Raw genomic sequence first — 27,574 nt, forward strand, 5'->3', positions numbered from 1 at the left:
AATCCTCTATGTGCATCTTCCAAAAGCTGAAATCTTTGCCATCGAACTTCTCGATCTTCACCTTCCCCTCTTCTAATGCCATTGCTCCCACTGCCTCCTCTAAACTGAGAAGACTCCCACTAATTCCTTTAAACTAAGGAAATCTCATGGAGTAACCAAAAGCTCTTGATACCAGTTGTTAGTATAGAGCAATAAAAGAAGATAAAGAAATAAAGGGAAGAGAGAAAAGACACAAAGTTTAACATGGTTCAGCACACAATGTATGTGCCTACGTCCACGACTACACTAGGAGAACTTTTATTACTTTCACGCATATAAAAGCTTACAAGGTGTCTCTATATATAACACTAATGAGACACAAGTTTTTACAAACCAAGCGATGTGGGACTAAGACTACAAAACTCTAACAATCCAAGCGATGTTGGACTAAGACCATAAAACTCTAACATACAGCATATTAAAAACTAAATCCCTGCACTGCGTGTCCAGACATACCGTTCTCTAGCCTGCTCTATCCAGTTGTAAGGATTTAAAACATTTTCCAATGCTAAAAATCCTAACTTTACACACAAATGGGTGATCAATCCATAAGCATGCAAGAACTAATTGCAGATAGAAGCAATGAACACATAAAAACAACTTTAAAATAGATAGTGAAGAGCTTTACATCAAAGCTCAGCAGAAATCCCCAATAAGAGACTTAGCCTTCCATTGGAAGTTATCACCTTTCAGCAACAAGATGAGGTTTTTGAAGTAAAATTAAGATTACACAGCGGTGAGGATGTCTCTTCCACCTCTAGAAACCTAAAAATCACTCCTAAACCTAGAATCCTCTTGAAAGTTGAGATCTTTGGTGCTTTCTTGCCCTGTTTTTCTTCTGCTGCATCTCTCACGTATTCCTCTATTGTTTTTTTTTTCCCAAAAACTCTCTCTTTTTTCGCCAACTTCAGTCTTTTAAGGGCTTTCTAATCCTGAAGGCTCGCTTAGTGCCATTTGCTCGCTAAGTGCGAGTTAGTGAATTTTGGCTTAGCGAGCTGGGCGCTCTGAGCGCCAGAAGAGACAGATGACTCGTTGGGCGAGCTGATGGCACATGCATGCTTGGTAGATTCTCTTGTAGATTCTCCCAACCCGCTAAGCGAGTTGAGTGCCTCGCTTAGTGGATGTTACTCGCTAAGCGCATATGCCTCGCTTAGCGAGACACCAATTGCTTCAACCTTCTTATTCTTCATCCTTTCTCCTAAAACTGAAGTTGAACCATAATCATGGTTTTATTGGTGGGGCATTGAGAGATAATGTGTCCTCTTCCAAGAGATTTAAAGCACTTTATAGAGCTAGTCCTCTCTTGCATACTAGCCTTAGGGGGTTGTTTTTCTATTGTCTTCCACTTATCATCTTTGGGCTTAGAAGGTGCTGCCCATAAGATGTCTAGACCTTGGTCTTTCTTTGGATAAGAGTGAGAGCCGTAAGATTTTGAAGTAGACTTTCTTTTAAGTTGTTGCTCTACCCTTATTTCCCAATCTAAGTAAGCCTTTACATTGTCCTTTCCATGGAAGTATGGGAGGTTAATGTTAGCCTCTTGAGGCTTTTTTTCCTTCTCTCTCTTATAGGAGTGAGGTCTAAGATATGACCTATGCCTTCCTTCATAATAGTCACAAAATTCTTCACTTAGGCTCTTACAAGAGTCATGACTACTATAGGTGACATGTTTTTCTTTTCTTAACTCTTTTAGTATTTTCCTTCTTTCTTCTTCCCTTATTTGTTCCCTTTCATCTTGATTTATTTTTACCCTCTGCTTTCCTTTTTTTTTCTTTCTAGTTTTTCTTTCCATAACTTGAGGGAACTCAACTTATCTAAGATTCTAGATAGAGGGTCCTTATGACTAGTACTCTCACCATTAATACTAGATGAATGATGATTCATGTTGGTTCCTAAGTTGTGGTTCTTTCTTGTTGGGGGTTTGCAAAAAGGTAAAAGATAGGGTTCTAAAAGAACTCAGGATAAGTGTGATAAGCAAGAAGAAAGTATTATGCAATAACAAGATAAACTAGGCGTGACTAGTAAATAAAATAAGTTATGAAAGTAAGCAAGAAATTAAAGTGCAAGAAATGTAAACTAGGCGAATCCTAAGAGTGTTTGGATGACCACATTTAAGGTTCCCAATAAAACACTCACTATCCTAAGGGAAAATTGCCTAAAATTATTACACACAAATGAAAGTTTGGTAACCTATTGGAGGCTCCCAACACACTTCCAATGAAAGGCCTTTTTGTTACAAAATTTGAAAGCAATGAAGGTAAGTAAATTGCCAATTACAAAGTTACAAAAAAAGCCCTCAATTTTGGTGGTTGTTCTCTTTTTGGTGTTTCACTCAATTTGGAGTGCTTCTTAGTCCAATAGCTCTTAAGGTGGTTGACCCCTTGCTTCTTGACTCAAATTCTTCAAGGGATGACACCAATTCTTCTTTCTAATTCCCTATATGGCAACTCACAAATAAGGAAACAAAGAGACAAGCAATAACCAAAGACCAAAAAATGAAATGAAAGTTAAACCAATAGAGTTTTAACAAGACAAATTTTCAAGGATTATTCAAAAATTAAAGCAATGAAAAGCACAAAAAAGCAAGCTAGGACTCAAAGAGAAACCTAGAATGGCTCTAGAGTAGAGTAAAAAAAACTATAAAAAAAAGACTCAAGAAATCTCTAGTTTTGGAACTTATTTTCACACTAATTTTCAATTGAAATTTCAGAACAAAGATCGGTATAAAATAGGCACCAATTATAGAACAAATTGTGAGCCAAAACAACAAGCACACTTCCCTTTGACTTTTTTTTTTCTGGACACTGATTTTCCTGCCAACTTGTGTGATTTTCCTTATTTTTTACTTTTATCAAAATCACTTGGTTCTTTTTTTATAATTGTTTCATATGTCTATAAAATTCAGTAAAAAAGTGTATCTCAAAATTCGTAGTGACCAATTCCCATTAATTTTTACAAGATCGTATGTTCAAGTTGTCAGCACCAGCGATTTCAACCTAGAAATCAAGAGTAGTGTTTATGTTGCTTCTTGAAGATCAATGGCAGTGGAATAGAGAAGGAAGAAAGATGATTGGAGATTCCACTTCAAGGAGAAGATGAGTCAAGAATAAGCTCACCACCATAGGAAGCCATGGATAAGAGCTTGAAGGTAGGAGAAGATGAGTGGATGGAGAAGGAGCACGAAATTTTATGCCTCAAATGAGATCTGAACTTTGAAGTATAATTCTTAAATGATCAAAGTTGAAAAAATGCACACACAAGGCCTATATTTATAGCCTAAGTGTTACATAAAATTAGAGGGAAATTTGAATTTCTATTCAAATTTCACTTGAATTTGAATTTCTATTCAAATTTCACTTGAATTTGAATTTGAATTTGTGAAGCCAAAATTTCACTAATTATGATTAATGAATTTTAGCTATGGTTCAGCCTAATAATCCAAGATCAAGTCCAAGATTCTCTGCTAAGTTTGCTTAGGTGTCATGAGGCATGTAAAACATGAAGGACATGCACAAAGTGTGACTATATAATGTGGCAATGGGGTGTAACAAGCAAATACTCACCTCCCCCTTAGGAAGTTCCAATATTTAGTTGGATTGGGCTTCTCCCAATTCAATTAAATTTCTCTCCCAACACACACACATCAAATAGTGCACTTAATGCATGTGAAATTAGAAAACTACCCCTAATACAAAAACTAGTCTAGGTGCCCTAATATACAAGGGATGAAAAATCCTACATTACTAGGATACCCTCCCTACACTATGGAGCCTTAAATACAAGGTCCAAAAATAATGAAACCCTAATCTAATATGTACAAAGATAAGTGGGCTAAAACTTAGCCCATGGGCCCAAAATCTACCCTAAAGCTTATGAGAACCCTAGGGCCTTCTCCTGCATCTCTAGCCCAATTTTCTTGGAGTCTTCTATCCAATGCCCTTGGGGGGTAGGATTGCATTAGGCTGACCTAACCTATTTTATATTTTTATAGTCTAAGCCGAAGTCTTATATCCATTACAAGGTGGAGATCTATTAATCAATAATTTCATGTTTATTGTCATTTATTTTCATTTAGTGGCATGCAATTATAAATGCATTTGGTAAATGAATAGTAGTGGGAATTTATTATAGCATTTCAAGATTAGCCTATGAATAGGGAACTCTTGTACCCTCCAAAGGCAGAATTTGAAGATTAATAAAATTTGAGAGTTTCTCTATTGTGAGAATTTTTCTTTTGTTCTTGGGTTAAGAACTGATAGTGTTGGTTCTACCGGCAGGTCGTGGTTAGGGTCACGCTCCTTTTGATAACTTTGGTTCTACTGGAGGGTTGCGGTTAAGGACAAATTCTTTTTTTTTATACATGTTTTTAAGACAATTATAAGTGTTCTCTTATCATCTAACCTAAAATCGCCACTTTGATTCATGACTTACTCCTGGTTGGGAAAATCTACCCTCATTTGGTAATTTTGAAAGAAAAAAATACTCCTTCTTGGTAAAAAAAAAAGCCAAAGTGTGGAATGAATAATTGTATCTTAGATATTCCTATCTAAAGATGGTCGGATGCTTTACTCATTGTCATGTCCTTCACTTGAACGTGTCTTTCCCTAGTGTTCAGAAAACAATCCTCCAACGGGTGGGGACCTTCAAAAGACACTCTGATGCTCAAGTTAGCTAGGTCTTGGCGAAAAGAGAATAATGAGCATAGTAAATGAGAGTGAATAGAATAATCCCTATTACCTTGATAATCTAACCTTTTATATATTGGTGGGCCTCAAGGTCCATGGGCCTTACCTTTTAATTAAGGAGATGTAATATGAAATTACTTAACAATGTTAATATAGTATTAAGATAAAATAAGCTAAATTCTTTAACCTCCATGAGGCTGGTCAAGAGGGTACTAGGCCGGGATTGAGAGGGTACTAGATTGTGGCCGAGAGGGTATTAGGTCAAGCCGAGTCAAATACCTAAGGTTTCCTCCTACCAAAGAGGGTTGGGATTATTTGGGTATTCAGCCTATCAAATACTCAAGTTCTTTCTTTATCAAGGGAGTACTAGGTCGTGGCCGAAGGGATCCTAAGTTGCATCGGTATAAGTACCATCGAAGACTTTGATCGGATAAGATCTATAATTGGTGTTTTACATTTTTTTTTATTGTTTCTATTGCAAAGAATAACCAAATATAGAGATTAGAGAGGTTTTTGTCTTTAAAATATGTTTGAAAATCTTAATTAATATAGAGCAAGATAAACAACGATCAAATAGTCTGCATAAACTTTTCTAATAAATACTTTTGCTTTAAGAACTTTTTCTTTTTTGTTCATAACTTTTACTTTAGACCTTCTAGGCGGTAGTGATGGTTGATGTTATTTTAAAAAATGTCATCCCGCATCTTCATCTGTCGTTTTTATCATGTCTTCCAATCAGTCAATGGTGTGTGGGAACCCTAGTGTGAAGTTTCACATGCATTCGTGTTCTCCTCCCATAAAGTTAACTAAGCAAGTATTCATTCACCCTTTCCTTCATTCTATTCAATTCTCAAACCATTAGGGGATTTCTATTTTCTATTGGAGAGCTAGAGCCTCACCAATAGTACATAAATGAATCCTAGCAGTGAAATAAAGGATGGACAAAGCAGCATCCAATTCCAACTATTCCTGACGCCCAAGACTGCGAGGGTTCTTAAGCAATCAATTGTGATGGCCTGCTAGAAGAACCACAGCCAGGTGACACCTCTCCATGTGGCAACCACACTTCTTGATTCCCCTTCAGGATTCCTGTAACAAGCGTGCCTAAATTCAAAGCCAAATTCCTCTCACCCCTTACAGGTCAGGTAGCTGCCTTCAGGGCGAAAGTATAAAGTGTTTCTGAGTTTCAGAGGGGAAGACACACGAGCTTCTTTCACTTCGCATCTCTATGCATCTCTTCAGAATATTAGAATCATTGTTTTCAAGGATGACAAGTCACTTCCAAAGGGAGATCACATTTCATACTCACTATTGGTGGTAATCCAACAATCTCAAATTTCCATTGTTGTTTTCTTAAAAAATTATGCAAGTTCGCAATGATGTTTGAAAGAATTGGAGAAATAATGGAGTGTCACAGAACCATAGGGCAGGTGGTAGCTATGAAGCATGGGGACGAGTGTTAGGTGGTGTTCCCCATTTCCGGTACTGCACGGGGACAGGGACGGCCAGGGGACACTGTTGACTTATTGGGTATGACTGACTAAGAGGACGACGACTTCATTTTGTAGGGACGTATTGGGGATGGCAGTGGCCTACACGTGCGTCCCCATGGTCCAAAATTTATCGGCTTTCTGTTTTTCACTCTCTCTCTCCTCGTTGGGCTATTCGCCACAATAGCCATTGTCGCCACACACCGAATCTCCTTTGCATTGGTCGACACCGGCAAGGGCAACCACCATGCCGAGTCAGCAAAGTTGAGACACGTTGACTTACATCAAAGCGTGAGTGCAGCAATGTTGTGTGCACGTGTGGCCATCTCAAGCATTGGATACGTTCCAAGCCAAATCCTAGTGGACTTGTCATTGGGAACACAAACCTCGTAGACCCACTTGTTGTTCCTCTGCCACACTCCTCTGTACATAGGAATGGCCATCACCAGGCAAACCACCAGGCAAATCCTCATGGACTTGTTGTTGGTGGTGATGCATTTGATTCAATGGAGGATGTGAGATTTTTAGAGTTTGTAGAACTCTCACTCGATGAGCCAAAATTGGAGAATGAGTTGATCACCGAGAATGTTGACAATGCTTGATATTTTATTTTATTTATTGTTGTAGACATTGAACTAAGTTGTTTGTAGTACTTTTAATGTTAATTTTGGACTTTGTACCTTAATGTTATATTTTGGTAGACCATTGGATTATCTTTAAGTTTATAATATGCTAGTGTTGTTACTTATTTCTCATGTTTTTTTTTAATTTTTCAATTTTTTTTAAATAATAAAAAATATTTTAAAAAATTGTTGTTTCCTAGTTGTACCCGTATATTGAGATTTCTAGATTTATCGTTTTCTATCCCCATTCTCATACCCGTATATGTCCCGTGGTCGTTTTAGTGCATCCTTGGGTGGTAGTGTCAGTGTTCTACGATGTTGATCCTTCTGAAGTACGTCATCAAACTGGCCACTTTGGAAATGCATTTCAAAACCTTTTGAACAGAATGTCAATAGACCTAAATTCCAGGTAATTTAACACTTGCTGCTTTTGAGACTTTTACTGAATACTTTCTCTAAAAATAACATTTATCAAATTCATAACAGTGGAGAAATGGAGATGGTGATTAATAATGAGACAAACCTCCACGGAAAGCGTTGGAGGGAGGCACTTCGGGAGGCTGCTGGCATTTCGGGGGTTGTAGTCCTCGATTCCAGGTAATTCAAACACTTTGTCAGACTTCAATTTTTTATGTACTGTATTAACCAATAAAATTGACACTTTAAACATGTAAAGGTATAGGAAATAATAAATATAAAAAATATTGAGATTTTCTTGTAATTTTTAATGTCGAGAAGTCGTGTTAAAATCATTTTATAGAAATGAAAAATATTTAAAAGACGAAACAGAGGAAATATGTGGCAGAGTTTGAGAATTGCAGTAATAAGTGTTTACAGAAAATTTGGTAAAAAATAAATTGTTTATAAACTTAAATTTCAAATTAATTGATATTTATAATTAATTAGAAATTAACAATGATAATCTGATAAAATAATAATTCTTATTTAACTGTATTTTTCGGAAATCAAACAAAAGTTGTTAAAAGTAGCAGAGCAATAAAAGCACATTTGTTTTTTGTTTTTGAAAGAAAAAATGCTTGATTAAGTTATTTCTGAAAACCATTTTTTTATAATAAACCCCCTCATGTTCTATTACAGTATTGCTCATGGTCTTCTTTGTGCTACATCATCTTATTCCTCCCTTACTCTCTTCCGTCCCATTCTAAAAAAATAATTTTTTAGAATTGTTCTACAACTTACTTTTAAAAAACCAAAAAAATAAAAACACAATCTAACATACTTCAAGAATCATAATAGATGTATGTTACTTCTAAGGTTATCAAATTCGAGAGTTTGCGTAGACTTGTGAGAATTCGATAAACTCGACTCGTGAACTCAACTTCTAAACTCGAAAGAGTTCACTTCATATATAAATAATAACAAAATATCTATACATAACATACTTATTAAACATTTCAACAATATAGTAAAGTAAAATACTAAATCATAAATTTCACAATATTTAAATAACTAAGTCTAGTAATGCATCACTACTAGATAATAACTTGTAGGTGTCATACTAGTGGTAAATCATTTCCATCGAGGGTTTGATGTAATTAGAGAACAAGGGTTTAATGTTATTAAAGGTGATTTTTTTTTATTTGAGAATAACACATTAATTGAAGGTATGTTGAATACTAAAGAGACGGAAAACAACCCAAAATAACTTACATTTTGGTCTAATTTTTTTAACTTGTTGACTCGTTGACTAGGTGGTAAACTTGAGTGTCCACCGAGTTTACTTAGAGTTTATAGAGTCTACTCAGAATATGCTAAAAAAGAGTTTACACATGAGTCAACTCACAGAGAGTAAGTGGACTCGTAAACTCGTAAAAATTAATGAGTTAACTTGAGAGTTTAATAACCATGCACACTTGTATCCAATTATAATTTTTTCACTCAAATGTGCCACTGATTTTGATGTGTGTGTGTGTGTGTGTGTGTGTACCAGAGATCAACGAAGAGGAATCAAACAGACAAAAGAAGTTAGAACAATAATGAAGTAAGAACAATAACAAAGACAAAATATAAAGAAAATAAACGGTATGAAGACAAATTAGATAAACATGCAAAGATTTAAATCAAAAACATTAAAAGAAAACAGAAACGGCAGAGCCGCACTGGATCTGTTGGGGGGAGGAAGAGAAGAAACTGGAGCGACCGCAGAGCCGTACAAGATCAGTCAAGAGGGAGAAGAGATATGAAAGAAAGAACTTGAAAATTTACTAACGAAAGAAAAGCTTACAAAGAGTGTTTCCAAGAGCTTCTCTCTCTACAATCTGTTTGACTATTCTATCTCAAAGGGTGCCTCACAATGGACTTGAGGACTCCTTTTATAGAAATTTTTGATGTACTGTAGCTACAATACAGGTAACAAAATTGGAATTGTGACTACAGAAACCGATAAAATTTATACATCATCTAAACAAATACCAAAACAATCATCTTCATTTTGGTAGAAATCATCATCCTTTTCAGAAGAGTTGGTGTCTTCTTTCTTTGAGGAAGAGCTTCCTTCTTCTTGAATTTGAAGTAATTTTAAAACTTCCTTTAAGTTTTTGGTGAAATGTTCTTTGGAGTTGGATCCTGCTAGGAAAATAGTTAGTTGGGACTTTTGATTGAGGAATAAAGAAGTCTCTGGATCAACAGCTTTCAGGAACCCTGGATGGGCTTTAAACCAGATCTGGTTCGGCCTTTGAGGCATCAAACTGATTCCACCACTTGACAAATGCATGTCGCTATAGGGATGGAAATTGCTTGTTGTTTTCCGTCTTGCTATACCTGTATTGCCATGAAAATATCCAAGACAAAGCAAAACTAGAAAAATATTTTAAGTCTACGAAAATTCGTGATTCCCGAGAATTAAACATCTTGTTAAATTGAGCAAATCCACTTTGAACTTGTTCTGGATATATTTCTAGAATTGGACCCAAAAAATCCCACCATTGAAGGAACCAATTTGGAAAATTATATATTGTGTCAGTCTTGAAGTAAATGAGCCATGAATGTTTGTATTTGTTGTTTTGATGCCAAAATACTTTGGTCCAGGCATCCATATAATCCTAATAGGTGTAACCTCTAGGATCAAAAGGTAGAGAAATTTTTTTTATTTCATGTAAATTGGGTCCAAATTGTCTGGGTTGCATGACCTTTAAAATTTGGATTGTTGAATGGGTGTTTAATGATAGATCATTTGGGTCTTTGAAGTGTTTGATGGACACTGAGTTTGAGTCTATCAAAATGAACTCATAGAAAGTTCTAGTTTTGTTAATTGTTGTTGGTTTGAAATGGAATCCTAAAGGAAACGCCTTGGCTATAGCCTTGAAGGGATTTTTATCCCAATACTCCGGCTCCATCTGCAAAACAGTTGAAAATTTATTTTTTGAAATATAAATGTTAGTAGATTTTTGGGCTGGTGTTGCCCTTTTGGTTGTTGGGGTCAATGTTTGTTCCCCTTTTGAAATGTTACAGACAACTTTGGATTCTTTGGTTATTTGGATAAGGGTTTTTAAATCAATTCAAATTCATCGTCTGATTCTGAGGCTATGTCAACCCATGTTTTCTTTGGAAGTTTGGTCAGGCCAATTTCTTGAAGGGCCAAAAGTGTTTGTATTGGGAAGGCATAGTCAACCTTGGTTTGTTTTAATGTTTGTTTTTTTGGGAGTTCTTGAGTGGATGACTCAAGTTTAATTGAGACTATTTGGGTCGATGACCCTTTTGCTTTTGGCTTCTAGGTAGATGACCCAGCCTGGGTTGGTGACCCAGAAGATGATGGTGAACTCTTTTTTGGAGATGGCTTTGGTAGAGCCAGTTTGAATCCTTTTCTTGTACTTCTTCCTCCCCTCAGGGAGGTGCCAGATGCCCTAGGAGGCATGGGAATTTCTCTGTAAGAATTCACGGGTAAGATAGTCAGGCCGAGAGTTTGAAGTGCCTTTGATATACTCTATGTCAAAATCAAAAACACTTAAAATTGCTTGCCATCTTGCAAAAATTTGTTTTGAGGCAATATTTTTGACATCTTTTTGTAAAATATCTTTGGCTGACTTATAGTCAATCCATATTAAAAACTTTTTATTTAATAAATCAGATTGAAATTTGGAGATGCACAAAACAATTGCTAAAACTTTTTTCTTGACAGTTGAATATTTCAACTGTCCAGAATTCCAATGTTTAGATGTGTATGCAATGACATTTTCTTGGGTATTGACTCGTTGTTTGAGAATACCACCATAACCTATGTGAGATGTATCTGTTTCGACAATTTTGAATGTCTGCGAAACTGGGAGATATGGACATTTTATAGATTGGACTTTGAGTTTAATATCCTTAACAACTTGGGTATAAATGTCAGATGAAGGAGGAGGAATTTTTCGCAACCTATAATGCAGTGGTTTGACACTATTATTTAAATATGGTTCAAATTCTTTGACATAATTTAAACAACCAAGGAATCTTTGTAACTGGGTTTTATCTAAAATTTGGTTGGGGAATTTGTTCGCAAACTCAATTGACCTATCTATTGGTATGATTGTTCCCTGGTGTATGTTGTGACCAAGAAATCTGATCTTTGTTTGAAAAAGATTGATTTTCGATTGGGAGACCGTAAGACCATTTTGTTTGATAATGTGAATGAAGGTCTACAGATGTTAAAAATATTGATCAATATTTTGAGAAAAAGTTAAAGCATCATCTATATAGATAATGACAAATTTTGAATAGGGATTAAAGATGTCATTCATGATTTTTTGGAATTCTGAAGGGGCATTCTTCAAACCAAATGGCATAACGTTCTATTCATATTGCCCGAAAGGTACAGTGAGGACAGTTTTGTACCTATCAGATTCTTGTATTTGGATTTGCCAAAATCCTGACTTCATGCCAAATTTGGAGAATATCTTTGCAGAATTCAATCCAATGAGTAAATCTTTTTTGTTTGGAATAGGATACCTAATCCATTGTAAAGCTTGATTCAGTGCTTTATAGTTTATAACTAGACGAGGTGTACCCCATTCAAGTTTGGCTTTTTTGTTGACATAGAAAGTAGCACAAGACCGTGGGCTTTTGCTCTTCCTAGTTAAATCCTTATCAAGAAGATCCTTAATATCCTTTTGGTAATATTGAAGGAGTTCTTCATTCATTTGGATTGGTCTGGCTTTTGTGGGAATTTGTTTTTCCCTAAAGTCTCTCTCATACGGGAGATCAAGTATGTGTTTTTTCCGGTTCCAGAATGCATGAGGCGAATCTGAACAAATGGTTGATTGAATATGTTGTAACAGAGATTGGATTTTTTCCTTTAATTGAGGCTTTTCCAATTGTATTTGAATATTGTTAAAAGAAACTTCTTCTTTTAAAAAATTGATCTGGCTAATCTTCTTTTCTAAGAAGTTTATGTTTCTTGAAATAGGTTTAGTAGAAATGTTAAATGTGATTTTTCTTCCTAGATCGGTAGTGGTTATTCCTTCCTTAGATATTTGAAGGGGTAATAAAGATGTGATGAAGGGTGTTCCTAGGATAACTTCATTCTTAAGGTTTTTTACCAAAAGAAAATTTGTTTCAATCCTAAGACCCTGATTTTCTATAATTGTGCTTGATAACTTGTAATTAATTTTTAATTTTGAACCATTTGTTGTACTCATCTTTTCTGAGGTTTTCTCAAAGAATTTTGTAGGAACTAATCATTCCTAAATACAATTTGAATCAGCCCCAGTGTCAAATAGGGTCATTGTGTCTAAAAAAATCATTTATAATGATTCTAATATTAATATAAAATTTTTGGATTTTAATCTTGTTGATTAATCCCATGAACATTTCATCTTCTTGATCATCATTTTTTATCTCCTTTTCTTCACTTTCTGAATCAATGTGTTCTTTGAAATGAGATAGGATGATTTGATGAAGTTCTTGTTGTTGTCTAAGTTCTTTAACCTCTTGTTTTAGGTTGTTGATTTCTGTTTGGAGATCTTGGATTGTGGTAGGTTTGACGGAAGTGTTTTCCAGTCTTTTGAGAATATTGCTAACATCAAATTTGTTATTGGTAATGAAATCTTTTGGCTTAGGTTTGGTTTCCAAAGTTTTTTTAGTTTATTCAAGAAAACCTTCTTTTCCCAAGGGTCTGGTATGGAATTGATTGCCTCTAACAAAAGATCCTGATCTCTTGTTAGGGTGTTAATTTATTGGGTATCTTCATCATTTGTAGATGGTGGTTGATCATCCCGTTGAATTAGGTTAAGATTTTCTTCAGAGGATACATCTTCGATTTCTTTCTCTGAGGTTTCAATGAGTAGATTATTAATCTGCTCTTCTATGGATGGTTCTAGGTTGAGGTTTCTTAATTTCTTCTTCAACCAACAATATTTGCTAATGTGACATTGTTTTCCGCAATTATAACATACTATTTTGGTTTTTGTATTAAGTTTTTGAGTATCGGTATTTTTGCTAGTTGAGGTTCTTGATTATATGTGGTTCTAGGTATACTAGAAGTTGTATCTAATCCTTGGAGGTTTATACTAGGAAACTGGTTTTTGTGACTCGGATCTAGATAACCCTACTAGAATTGACTAGGTTCTTACCGAGAAAGACCTTCTTGCCGATTCATACTCGGATCTTGAGGCTTCTATCTTAAATGAGAAAGAGTTTCTCCTTTTGAAGGTTATTTCTACCTTATCAGAATTATCCTGCTTGATTTGTTCTATGGTTGGAGCGGGTCTGGGGACTGACGGTGTGGCCTTGTCCATGATCCATTTTTTAGGAAGAGTTACCTTATCCCATTTTATGGTTATTGGGAGAGAAACATTAGCCTTTGTCATATCAGTGATCAACAAAGTTGTCTCTCCTCTTTGAGGTTTTAGAAGGACTCTTGATGCACAAGTGTTCATGACTTTATATTGGATCCTATAAATTAAGGCTACTGGAATTGATCATTCTTTCATGTCAAGTCCATGAAAGTGGATATTTAAGAATAGAGAGTCAAGAATGTTTCTATCCATCAGACTCGCCGTTTAGTTTGGGTAACAGTTGAAATAGACTGGTCCTTGATATATATATATATATATATATACACCTTTCCTTTTTTTTCTATAGGAATGAAAGTGAGGCTATCAAAAACATTGTTGAATATGTTACATGTTTGTTAGAAGAGACAGAGTTATTCATTGTCAATAATCTAGTGGGAGTAGAATCTCGAATACAAGATATGATTTAACTACTAGAACACAAACTATCAAACAATGTTGTACTATTAAGGATATGGGGAATGGAAGGCATTGGTAAAACAACCATTGCAACAACCATTTACAACAAGATTGGCAACAATTTTGAGGGAAGGAGATTCCTTGCACAAATTGGGGAAAATTGGGAGCAAGATGCTGGCCAAGTGCATTCATAACAACAAATTCTACTTGATGTTGACAAAGAAAAAAAAACAAAGATACTTAACATTGAATTAGGAAAAAATATATTAAAGAAAAGACTTCACCATAAAGGGTACTTCTTATAGTTGATGATGTGAATAAATTGCACCAGTTGAATACTTTGTGTGGAAGTCATGAATGGTTTGGTTCAGGGAGTAAAATAATAATCATCACAACCAGAGATATGCATATACTTAGAGGGAGAATAGTAAACCAGGTGTATACTTTGAAAGAAATACATTAAAGTGAATCTATTGAGCCTTTTAGTTGGCATGCATTCAAGCAACAAAGTTCTAGAGAAGATTTAACTGAACTTTCTAGAAATGTAATTGCTTATTATGGGGGATTACCACTAGCTCTTGAAGTCCTTGGGTTCTATTTGTTTGATAAGGAGGTAACAGAGTGGAAGTGTGTTTTGGAGAAACTCAAGAAAATTCATAATGATGAAGTACAAGAGAAGTTAAAAATAAACTTTGATGGTTTAAATGATGATACCAAGAGAGAAATATTCCTCGATATAGCTTGTTTCTTTATTGGGATGGACCGAAATGATGTTACACATATACTAAAAATGCCAGTGGACTTTTTGCTGAAAATGGAATATGCGTCCTCGTAGAGCGAAGTCTTATTACTTTTGATGAAAAGAACAAGCTTAAAATGCATGATTTGCTACGAGACATGGGAAGGGAAATCATTCATGCAAAATCATCAAAGGAACCTGAGGAGCGTAGCAAGTTATGGTTTCATGAGGATGTACTTGATGTATTATTAAATGAAAGTGTAAGACCAACATTTATTTATTTATTTTGGATGTGCAACTAGAATCCATAGTTTTATTTTACATTTTTTTCAATTTGATTTTACAGGGAACAAAAGTTGTTGAGGGATTCACTTTGATGCTACCAAGGACTACTAATACAAAATGTTTGAGTACTCTAACTTTTAAGAAGATGAAGAAACTCAGGTTGCTTCAACTTTTTGGTGTTTGACTTGCTAGAGATTTTAAGAACCTTTCGAAAGATTTGAGATGGCTATGTTGGGATGGATTTCCTTTAAAATTCATACCAGTAGAATTTTATTAAGAAAGTTTAAGGTGTTTGGTTTGCATTTTTATTTTCTATTTTCATTTTCTAAAAAATGTTTTCATTTTCAAAAGATTAGAATTCTAAAAATATGTTTGGTTTGACTTCTTGTTTTCTGCTTTCAAGAAATAAAAACACTGAAAATGCGTTTTCAAAAGGAAATGTATTTTTAGATTTGCTTAAAATTACATTTTTTGCCACCGCGTTTTCATTTTACCCAAAATGAGGTTCCTGGTTTCAACTGAAAACAAGATTTTATTGTTTCCAGTTTTTGATTCGTTTGGGAAAATATTTTCACTGAAAATGAAAACAGAAATCCAATCAAACACATTTCCATCACCATTTTCTATTTCCAATGAAAATGAAAACAAAAAACAACCAAACCAAACACCCCCTTAGTTTCCATTGAGTTAGAAAACAACAATGTTAGCCATCTGTGGAAAGAGGCCCTGGTATTTATTTTGAGTTAAGTTTTTGGCATTTCATGAATTATCTTTTATTTTCTTATTGATTGATGCAATCTAAATTAAGCAGTTCAAATATTAATATTATTCAATTATGTGATACTTTTAGACCTAAATATTTTCCTTGCATTTTCCTCCCAATCTTTCTTTCAAGTACTTTGAATAAAGTTTACCAAATAATGAATTTCTAACACAACATTTTTTCTTCAAATTTTTTAAATTAAGGTTCGTCAACATTTTCCAATAGTTTTGTATTTAGGAGATGAGTTCAAATATGATTATTGTCAATGTCAATTTTATTAGTACTATGTTTAAATGATGTGTGTGAACCCATCATTTTAAACATAAATCTCTTACAAAGTGTTTGTAATAATTAAACTTTAGTAATATAAATTAGTTATGCTAATATAACCTGGAACTTTATATATTTAACAAGCTCTAACATGAAAATTCTTTTTTAGTACCAAAGATAAAACATATAGCCATCTACATCTAGTGCAAAAACTTTGAATGAATAGAAGGGAGATGTAAAGATTGTTTTGAATACTTGGTTAAAGTCCCTCTAATCTCAAATATCAAAACTATCTAATATTTATTACTTGTTATCCCTAAATTTAAACTCTCTATAGTATGCCAACAAATTGTAGCCCTTGTAGAAAAATTTGAAAGCAAAAGTAAAACTAAACCAATTGACATTAAAAATAATGACACTACATAAATGTAAATATTTTTCTTTCTACTTGCAAGGTTATTGTTGATGCATCATAATTGCTTCCATCTAATTGAAGCTTCTATATATATTTTCTCTGTAACATTTCTTTTCTTGCGATTGATGGAAAAGCTAAAAATTCTCAATCTTAGTCATTCTTATTATTAGACTCAGACTCCAGACTTTTCAAACTTACCATATCTTGAAAAGCTAATACTGATAGATTGTCCAAGACTATATGAGGTTTCCCATACATTACTAGAAAATAGGCTTTTAAAATTAATTTTTTTCGACTTTCAGCATCGATTTTTAACCGATGTTGAAACCACTGACGTTAAAGAACTCCATGTTAACATCAATTTTCAAAAAATCAATGTTAACATACACAACACAACATCAGTTTTTTAGAAAACCGATGTCATATAATTAGCAATAAACCAAAACAAATGTAAAATATGCAAAACACATCGATTTTTTCAGAAAACTGATGTTGTGGTACATAAATAAACATCGGTTTTTAGAAAAATCGATATTGTTGTACACCTAATAACATTAGTTTTCCTAAAAACCGATGTTGTGGTACATAAATCAACATTGGCTTTTAGAAAAATCAATGTTTTCATACACCTAACAACATTGGTTTTTCTAAAAATTGATGTTGTGATGCATACAGCAACATCGGTTTTCTGGAAAACCGATATTGTGAGGGCACCACAACATCGGTTTTTCCAAAAATCAATGTTGAGAGTGCACCACAACATCGGTTATTAGGAAAATCGTGTTGTCAGGCATAAAACAACATCGATTTTTAGAAAAATAGATGTTATTTTTTGCAATTTTTTTAATACTTGTTATGTTTTTTTTTAATATTACCCAAACCTGCAAATTAAAATACAAACCAATCTAGACAGTATAAATTTTTATTGAATAATTACTATCAATTGTAAGAAATAGTTAAAGAAAACAATAATATCAATACATAAAATCATCTACTATAACCGAATATAATTAAACTATCTATAAAATTGTAAAATTCCTTAAACACCTAGTATTTCATTCTTAACTTTGAGATAACATCTTGCCCACATAATGCAAATTGCCTTTAATGTCTTTGGTTCCCATGGTCTTGGATCAGTAAAATATTGCAAGATATAATAAAATATAACTTAATAAGTATAAATAATAACAAGTATAACAAATGAAATTAGTTTTAAAGTAAACAATTATCATTTCCTAATTATCCTTGAAACCTCTTAGGACTATCGTTGACATCCAATGCATCTCATAATAGCTACACTTAGTGTTTCCTCTTTGCTTATTACACAAAATTCACTAAGATATTCAAAGTTAATCAAAAATTAGTGTACATAGTAATAAAATGTAATTTTTAAGATATTAAATATTGTTTAAATGACTTACTTTAACTTAAATTTATTTAGCAGTAGCCTTGGATTTACTTCCTTGAATATCGTTGAATCCCTTCAAAGCACTGGTTAAGAGAAACATGTATGCCTATTGTATGATTAAAATATTGATGTCTTGCAAATGATAAAGTAAATGTCTTACAAATTACATTTGACATGTTAATAATTCCTTTCAAGTAGTTGTCAGGCTTATTGTGCAAGGAACAAAACCAGACAACAACATTGTCCTTAGGACATATAACGACCTGTTGCTAATGTGCACTGCATTGGAGAATCTCTCTATGAATTATGCATCCATTTCTTAATATAATCCTCATATTCAAATTGCAATTGCCCAAATCTCTGTATGGACTGTGACTCATGGAATCCATACACAAAGGCATTCTCCGATCCTAGACTTAACTCATTCATATGCCTATTGCTGCTAAAATAAAGTAAATTATGCATCAATTTAAAACAATCAGTTATGTAATGGACTATAATGTAAAGTAACTTATAGAATCCACATTTGTATAACAAAGATGTTAAGACATTGATCATTGTGTGCTATTTCAGAAAGATCTTCATGTTTTATGTACAAGGGGACATTATCATTATACACCTCAAACATAGTTGAATCCTATGGCACCTACATAGGCTTGAGGAAAAACTTTGGGATCATTAATCTTATTTGGTATAGGGGATCATCATCAGGTTTCGCCCTATCTACAGGTTTCACCAGTCCTTCAGCTCCTTATTTATCATATACATTTAATAAACATAAGTCATTGATAGTCAACACTTTATTTGTAACAAATCATTTTTGTAATAATAACAAACACAAGAAAAAGAAATACTTGTTCTAAAAAAGGATGTAAAAGATGTGTCGGCCAAGCAAGGAAGGTGTTAAGGGTCTACCCCACTAGCTGAACCTCTTGAGTGGGTACAGGGACGCAAGCATTAGCATCTTGAACTTCCTCAACACTGACCTTCACTTGATCATTGCCCAAAGGGATATTGTAGATGGTTGTCGACCCCTCATAAACTCTTTCAAGGGCAACCAAGCAGGGATGATTGTCATCAACATACAACCCACATTTCTCTTATTCACACGTGTTTGGGTCATGCCCCGAGGGATCGAAAACACTTCCCTTTGTGCTGACACGGGCAACGGAAGGACCAACCTCAGACTCAGGAGGCAGTACGAGTCCCTGGGATTGCATATGCGACTGCATCTGGTTGAAGGACAACATTAGTTGTCGAGTCACCTTTTTAGTGATCGACTGCTCCAACTGGTCCGTGATTTTTTGTGTCAATTGCTCTAGCTCTTTGGGAGTGATGGATGTAGAAGTGCAAGAGCTTTTTGAACCTGGTCCAAAGTATTGTTTGATCGTGACACCTACTCCAACAACACGGACACGATCATAGTACTTTGGTCGCCCAATGGCAACAGTCAGCACATCCTAACGTCCATGGGTGACAAAGCTACCCTGTGTTGAGTGCTCTTTAAGGGAATCCTACAATCAACAAAATATTGCATCAGTCTACAGACTATTATCGTTATTACAAAAATTGACCATTGAAATCAAAAAATAACTTACAATCCTATTTGCAATTTCGTGTGCTGCTTCAGATGTCATCTCTCTAGATTTTTTGGTGTGAGTCATCTTCCACTTCATGTGTCGTCTAATGGGAGATGGAGGATCAACAATTGTTTTTGTGCTCCTGGATTAAGCTGCTTGCTCCAATTGTTTCTTTTGTTTTTCCTCCATTAACTTTTCTTCTAGTCAATTATAACCCCCATGAGACAACACGTGAGGGGCAGTGTTGAGTTTCTGGATGACCTGGGCATTCTTTCTAACATCTTGTCACAACTAGACAAAAACTTGTCAACAAAATGCACTTGAAAATAATGCATAACTGTCAAATTCATAAACAATGCAAGTCAACTAACTTTCCATGAAGGTTCTCTACGACTCTGACAAAATTGTTGCCACTTTTCTTTGCCAATATCGTCCTCCTCCTTGCCTTGTTCTAGAGTCAATTTGGATGTCAAATCTGACTTAAACTTCCTCCATCGCTCTCCTATCGTCTTAAGGATTTTCTTCTTCGTCCTTTGGTTGGATGCTTCTGGAATATCAAATTCACCATGCGATACGAAAAATACATTTAATAGTTAGTCAATAACATTCAGCATTATAACACTTTTAGTAAAACCAATTACAATAAAATTTAATTCAAATACTTGAATGTCCTTCCAAATCAAATCCATCTAAGCCGCGAGAACTTCTTTCCAATTAATAAATGTAACGTCCACCTTGTCTCAAGCGATGATCCCCAAATACATCCTTAATTTCTTTCTGTAAGGACCATCAACTTTCCCAGTGTTAGGATCCATATAAACCACTGATCTCTCCATTCTAATGGGTCTGGTAGCCAAGGATCTGATCTGTGTTGCTTTTCTAGTCTTCTTCGGAGAAGACGACGAAGGTGCTGACTCAGAAGGAGGGGAGTTCGGTGGTTTAGTCATGTTTCTGTTAAAAAATAACATTAATTAAAATCAACTCAAAAGACTAATTACGTTAATTATTACTTAATATTAATGGGGAATTAAAATTTATAATAGGATGAAAGACTTTAGAAAAAACATTTAACTACTCGTAAATGACTAATATATTTTTTTCTAGGTAATCGATATTTGTCTAGAAAAATATATAGTAAATAAAAAATGTTTTCAGGTGCCTTAAGCCTGAGTTTTACTCACTTTATTTGCTGAAGGGACAAACCTAATAATATTAATTAATCTTTTTCTATAAGTAGAATGAACAAATATAATGAATTGAGTTTATGGGAGGTTAGATGATGAATAAAGATTTGAATTTTTATTCAAAGAAATTTTCATATTTAACTTATTTAGTTTTTGTTCTTATATATATATATATATATATATATATATAATTAAATTGTTACAAAATTTAAATTTTTTATGATAAATATCTTTTTTTTATTTGCTAAAAGATTTCATTAATAAAACTAAACCTGTAACACCCTGAAATTTCACTAACTATAAATCGATGTTTAATTTTATTAATTGTGTTATTTGATTATATGATTTATTTGAATGAGATTTCAAATTTTACCTAAACCTATTCGGGTAAAACTGCGATCTTGGATTTACTAACCGTTGGATCGTCTTCAAATTTTTACTATAGGTTCCTAACACATGTCCCCATGGTTTGAGTATTGGGATTTTCAAAATAAAAATTTCTAACCTCTCATTTAGTGTGAGAAGCGTACTAAGCGCAATTCTTTAGTGTGAAAAACACGATTTTTCGCTCGTCTTCTCTCCAAACGCCCACCCAAGCCCTAACACCTCCTCCTCCACCACCCATGACCACTGGTGGCCACCAAGAGCCATCGTTGCTTGCCGCCAAACCACCACACCAAGAGGAACATTTTAATTGAAGCGAAATCCTCATAATCCACCTCAAGGATTTGGTGGAGAACAATCCCTCAATCCTTTCTTTCATAGCTTCTCTAAGGTAATCTTGACTTTTAAGCATTTCTCCTAGTTAGTTTGAGCTTCTCTTAGTATCTCTTGTGTTTTGGGTACTGTAATAGGGTGTTTTTACACTTCCTTTGAAAAACCCTTGAAAATGAGACGTTGTAAAAGTTATCTTTTTATAAAATTGATGTTATTTTCTTGACCTTCGTTGAACCCTAATCACATTGGTGTGATCGGAATTTCAAAATGACATCTCTTTTTAGTAGAATCCGAAACACCCTTTAGCCCTTTATGTTTTCACAAGGGCAATTGACTCTGAATGTTGTTATTAACCTTGTTTTTGAAGTCTATACTAAATTTTCTTTGATTTGGTATATAGAATGATGTGTTTGAACTGATGAACGTGAACGAGAGAGATCTCTAAATGACACAAAGAGGAATTGATGGAGAGCTCACGACAGGTGAAAGGAGTTTATTATAATTTACGGCTTTTGATACCATAGTTGGGGTCAGGGAACCTAACTATGGGGATGTATGTCTATCTCTGTTGCATGCTGGTTTTCAAGAAAAAAAATGTTTTTGACTAATGAGATGCGATACATCTGTTATTGGTAAATGACATTATTATTTTTATTAGACTTGTGTTATCTGAAGACCTGGGGAGTGTGAATCTTAGGCATAAACTATATATGTATGTATATGAAAAATGTGATTTACTGATGATATTTTTATTGTTGATATTAATTAATATGAGGTGATGTTGATGTTTATGATAATATTGATAGAGAATGATGTTGTTATTGAAGATGATATTGATAATAATTGATACGAGACGATGTTGGTGTTTATGATAATATTGATATGAGATGATGTTGTTATTGATGATTATGTTGATATGAGATGATGTTGTTGTTGTTGATAGTCATTGAGATGAGATGATGTTGATGTTGAGAATGACATTGAGATGAAATGATGTTGATAATGACATTGAGATGAAATGTTGTTGATGTTGAAAATGTCATTGTGATGATGTGTGATTTGTATGTACATGAGGGGTGCAATGACCATGATGGATATCCCTGGTGGGGGAAATAGATTGGTTAAAGAGTTTTAAGCATCTCTAGAGGGGGGTGGCTTTGAACCTTTAATTATCCACGATTAGTACATTGATGGTGCCCATGTTTCATACTTCATATTACATGGAAATAGTATAAACTTTGTCAGTAAGTACTTGTAGTTTCTCATAAGGGGGAATACTTGTACTTGGGGGCATGTCACTTGGTTTGGAACTCCCTTGAGACTTAGGCTGATCAACATTGGGGGGGGGGGGAGGAGAGTTGCCTGTGCATGACAAGGTGACCTCGACACTTGTTGCCTAGTTTTCTTAAGTGAGAGTGTCGCATGTACACGTTTAGGCCATTTCCTGATGAACGGTATCACATTGCATTTGAGAGTTGAGGTCAGGTGCATGCATCATACTAAGCATGATTGATTGGAATTATGGACGAATGATGACTACTTGTTGAGTGTATGTTGGACTAATGGATGTTTGTGTATGATTATGGTATTTGTTAATGCTTTCTTACTAATCATAGTTATTTGATTTTTGAGTTAATTTCTTTTATAATAAACTCACCCTTGCAATTTTTGAACTGTGTGGTTGGTACCTGTGATGATCACGAACCTTCGTTCATGGGAGCAGACGGATATCAGTAGAGTACGTGAAGTGAGATTCTTTTGTAGAGCCACTAAGCCGACATGATGACGTTGAGATTATTTTGGAAGAGAGTTGTGTTTTATTAATCAACTCCTTTGTAGCTGGTTCTATAATTTTTTTTAATTGAGGATGTAAATCACAGATTCAATTATATGTATGAACTAATTTACTTTCCATTATGTAAATGATGTGTACTTAGTTAATATATATATATATATATATATATATATATATATATATATATATATATATATATATATATATATTCATTTAAGTCATTGTGGGTTGTTTGGTGAATGTACATCGCGAAAAAAAAGTCTCATTTTTCATAAGCAAATTAACGGAGTTTTCATTTAAAAAAATTAAAATTTACGTGGTTTAGAGTAATGATATCGTAGCGACGAGGCGGGTCGTTACAAAACCTGGCACAAGGTGTGATCAAGATTAGATAAAAAAAAAATTAAAAAAAAAAGGATTAGAAATTATGAGACCAATTGAATTTTGAAAGATGGCATTTAAAACTAAAGGACCGTAAAAAGACATAATTTGACTTAATAGGGGTTGTTTTCATGAATTGTTCCAAGACAAGGCAAATTTTATCTGCCATTCCGCAAGACAGATTTCAAGATATAGATTACCCTTGTTTCCATTTCTATTTGTATTATCCAACATGCATAACACTATCCCTACAACATAGATACACTAAGTCTCTTATGCTTCCTTCACTCAATACTTAGTAGTTTCTTCATTCATGTTCATAAGACTATGAGTCATCTAAACTAGACTCCCGCATGATTAGATAGTAGCTCATTTAAGAATAAAATACTAACCCTCTTCACATATGAATACCCAAGATTACATTTTGCACACAAATTTCACTAATGACCATGTTGTCATGTCCAATCATGAATAACATGCCTTAAAAGATGATATTGGTATAAATTGGAGATAAAAGCAATTTTAGTAGTTTCAAATTCTATAGAACAACATTAATTAAATCTATTTTCAACTAAAATACAAACCAAGTGTCAACATATTCAAAACATAGAATTTTATTGCTTTATTATAGCAGCCACGCAGTAAACCACTCAGTAGGACAAGTTACACTATAAAAATCATCAAAAAATGTACAAAAATAAAAATGACATGGGATCAATTGCATCACAAAGAGGACACACGCGCCTACAAAAATACCAAAGGGCATTAAAAACCAAGATTTTTGTCAATCACAATGCAGCTTGTATCACAGGGCAGAAGTGTAACATGTTTTCAGAAACATATATAAGCACCTATGTTGCATAACTTACATAGTGTATTAATATGTAGAACTTAGGACTTAGATAATATACACTTAGGTTTTGTTTTAACATGACCAGTGGTAAGGTATATCATTCATAGAAGGTTAAACTCACTTAATTTGCACACAAATACAGTCAAAACCTAAGCTCATAAGATAGTAAAATACACACATTACCAAGAGTGACAAAGTGTCTTAATTCAAATGCAATATGCATATAAAAAAGAATTTTCATGTTTGTAATGCACTATAAATTCAGATAATAGAAGGAACCATCCCTAGCTTCTTGCTTACTATCACCATCAAAACCAAAGACAGAAACAAGCATTTATAGAAGACTGACCTTTCATGACCGAGAACGAGAACGAGAACGCAATAGTGAGTAGAGTTGTGAGTGAGAGCGAGAACAAGAGCGCAAGAGTCAGAGATGAGGGGTCACTGTGCAGCTACAAAGAGTGTGTGAGTGAGAGTGAGAGTGATAATGAGAGCACGAGAGTGAGAGATAAGGGGTGTCGTCGTGCCGCTGCAAAGAGTGTGTAAGAGTGAGGGCGAGAATGATAGCACGAGAGTGAGAGATGAGGGTGAGAGATGATTTAGAGTGAGCACGAGAAGAGGAGGAGACAAATTTAACTAAAAGAAACACAACATCAATTTTTCAAAAAATTGACGTTAACATGATTTCGTTAACATCGGATTTTGAAAAAACTGATGTTAACATGAGTTTGTTAAAAACCGATGTTGACATGAGTTTGTTAACATTGGTTTTTTTAAAAACCAACGTCAACAAACTCATTTTATTTATTAATATGTCATTGTATTTTTGTTAATATCGATTTTTAAAAAAATTAATGTTAACATAACGATGTTAAATCTATTCTTTCTAGTAGTGATACCATTGGATATCTGAGGGTAGTTGTGTTGATAAATTTGGAAGACTGTATTTGCCTTCGTAACCTTCCAAGAAGCATTTATAATTTGAAATCTCTGAAAAATCTTATTCTTTCTAGGTGTTTGATGATTGACAAGTTGGAAGAGGACCTAGAACAAATGAAATCTTCGACAACACTGATTGCAAACTGATTGTGGATAATACAACAATAACAAGAGTGCCTTTTTCAGTAGTATGATCAAAAAGTATTGGGTATGTTTCTCTATGTGGCTATGAAGGATTATCACATGATGTATTTCCTTCTATTATTTGGTCTTGGATGTCACCAACAAATAATCCCTTATGCCTAGTTGAATCTTATGTGGGCATGTCATATCTTGTTTCTTTTGATGTACCAAATAATGGTTCCTATGATCTTTTAACTATTTCCAAATGAAGGAGGATCAATTGGTCCACACATATCGATGTGCATAAGTTGGAAATGTACCTTTGCTCTTGATTCAGCTCCTTTGGCAAAAAACTTCTTCTTGCATGTTTGTCAAGAAGGCATGCTTCGCACAATTGATCAAGATGGTTGATGTGAGGCATCCCTTTCACCATCTTTTCATCACAAGTGGTCAAACCTCATATGCCAACACCATGCTTCATCTTTCATGCTAGCCTTTAAGCATTTTGCTTCATTGGTCTTAATGCTCAAAGTGAACATTTTATTTCTTGACATAAACACCTTGGCAATCAAATTAGAGTTTTGATCTTTAAGCCACAAACAATTATCTTTCATGAGAACTTCATACCCCTTCTCAACAAGTTGTCCTAAACTCAAAATATTACTTTTTAGTTTAGGAACATAATAAATATCCTTGATCATTTTGTGAGCACCATCTTTTAAGGAAATTACCAAAGGAAACATTTTATTTCCCTTGGACTTGCACCTTGGAAGAATCACCAAAGGAAACATTTTCCTTCACCTTTTCAAGCTCCAATAATTTCTACTTGTAATCACACATTTGATTACTTGCTCAATTGTCAAGATACCAAAGTTCTTATCATTATTCTCTTCACTATTATGTGCTAGCAATAGTGTTGCCTCTTCATCTTCTTCTTTCTCATCAACAAGATTAGCTTTTTCTTCAACATTGGATTTACACTCCCAAGAAAAATGGTCATACTTACGGCAATTATAGCATTCAATATTGGCTTTACACTCCCATGAAAAATGACCATACTAATGGAAATTGAAACATTCAACATTATATTTATCATACCTACTTTCATTTGTTCTTCCAAAATTGTCTCTACCTCTTCCTCTTTCATAACCTCTAGTGGGTTGATAACTTTTTTCATTATTATCACAATTGTCACGATCTCCTCTTCCTCCACCATGTTCACTACCTCTTCCACAAGCACATCCTCTTTGACTTTTTTCTTCTCCATTTTCTTTAAAAGAAGCTTTGGCTTTAAGAACTTGCTCCAAAGGCTCATTATTTCTTCTTTTGAACCTTTCTTCATATGCTTGAATTAAACCCAATAATTGGTCCGCAGTCATTGATTCGATGTACTTTGACTCTTCAATTGCACAAACCACAAAATCAGATTTTGCAATTAGAGAATGAAGAACATTCTCTACAAAACAAACATCTTTCGTATTCTCCCTATAACACTTCATTTGGTTCACAACCATTACCACCCTATTTCCAAAATCCAAAATTGACTTGAATTCCTTCATGCACAAGGATTCAAACTTTCCACAAAGAGTTTGTAGACGCAACTTTTTCACCTTGTCAACACTTTCAAGGGATGTCCTTAAAATCTCCCATGCTTCTTTGGAGGTAGAAGCATTGGACACCATCTCAGACATACCTTCATCTAAACCTTGACAGATGAAGGTAAGTGCTTCTTGATCCGTCTTCTTCATCTTCAACAAAGTTAACTTCTTGTTTTGTGGAAAAGAATCCTCATTTTCAAGTTGTGTATAACCTTTCTCCACAACCTCCAAAGAATCTTGGGAACCTAGCAACCTTTATGTGGCGACACCAATTATAAGACGAGGGAATTGAAATAAGTTCAAGCCATTGCTGGTCATCTCTTACCTCACTAGTGTTTCACTATCCTCACTAAGTGTTTCACTCCCCTCACCAAGTGTTTCTCTCAATTCAAAACCTAAGCTCTGATGCCACTTTGTTAAAAAAAGAGAAGAGGAGAATAAAGAATATTCTCTTCATTTGGCACACTTGGATACATGGTTTGGTGCTCAATTTATAGTAA

The 27,574-nt window shown here is 34.3% G+C and overlaps 1 protein-coding gene and 1 pseudogene across 1 annotated transcript; one reads left to right on the forward strand and one right to left on the reverse strand.

The window, feature by feature from the left end:
* The first annotated feature begins 5,633 nt into the window (after positions 1–5,633).
* Positions 5,634–25,745, forward strand: LOC114405023 (annotated as a pseudogene).
* Positions 25,746–25,916: 171 nt separating this feature from the next.
* On the reverse strand, positions 25,917–27,224 carry LOC114405025. The gene is made up of 3 exons (XM_028367721.1): positions 26,579–27,224; positions 26,345–26,437; positions 25,917–26,122 (listed from the first exon to the last, which is right to left on the reverse strand). Exons 1-3 carry the CDS (start codon positions 27,222–27,224, stop codon positions 25,917–25,919), a joined length of 945 nt encoding a protein of 314 aa, XP_028223522.1.
* Between the last annotated feature and the right edge of the window lie 350 nt (positions 27,225–27,574).

The sequence above is a fragment of the Glycine soja genome, chromosome 3, assembly GCF_004193775.1.
Source record: "Glycine soja cultivar W05 chromosome 3, ASM419377v2, whole genome shotgun sequence".
In the NCBI taxonomy this organism is placed as follows: domain Eukaryota; kingdom Viridiplantae; phylum Streptophyta; class Magnoliopsida; order Fabales; family Fabaceae; genus Glycine; species Glycine soja.

Coding starts and splice junctions, on each gene's coding strand:
- LOC114405025 (XM_028367721.1), bottom strand. CDS start 27,224: ATGAAGAAGACGGATCAAGAAGCACTTACCTTCATCTGTCAAGGTTTA. Junction 26,438..26,578: donor TTTTGGAAGAACAAATGAAA/GTAGGTATGATA, acceptor CCAATGTTGAAG/AAAAAGCTAATCTTGTTGAT. Junction 26,123..26,344: donor GAATAATGATAAGAACTTTG/GTATCTTGACAA, acceptor TTTTGAGTTTAG/GACAACTTGTTGAGAAGGGG.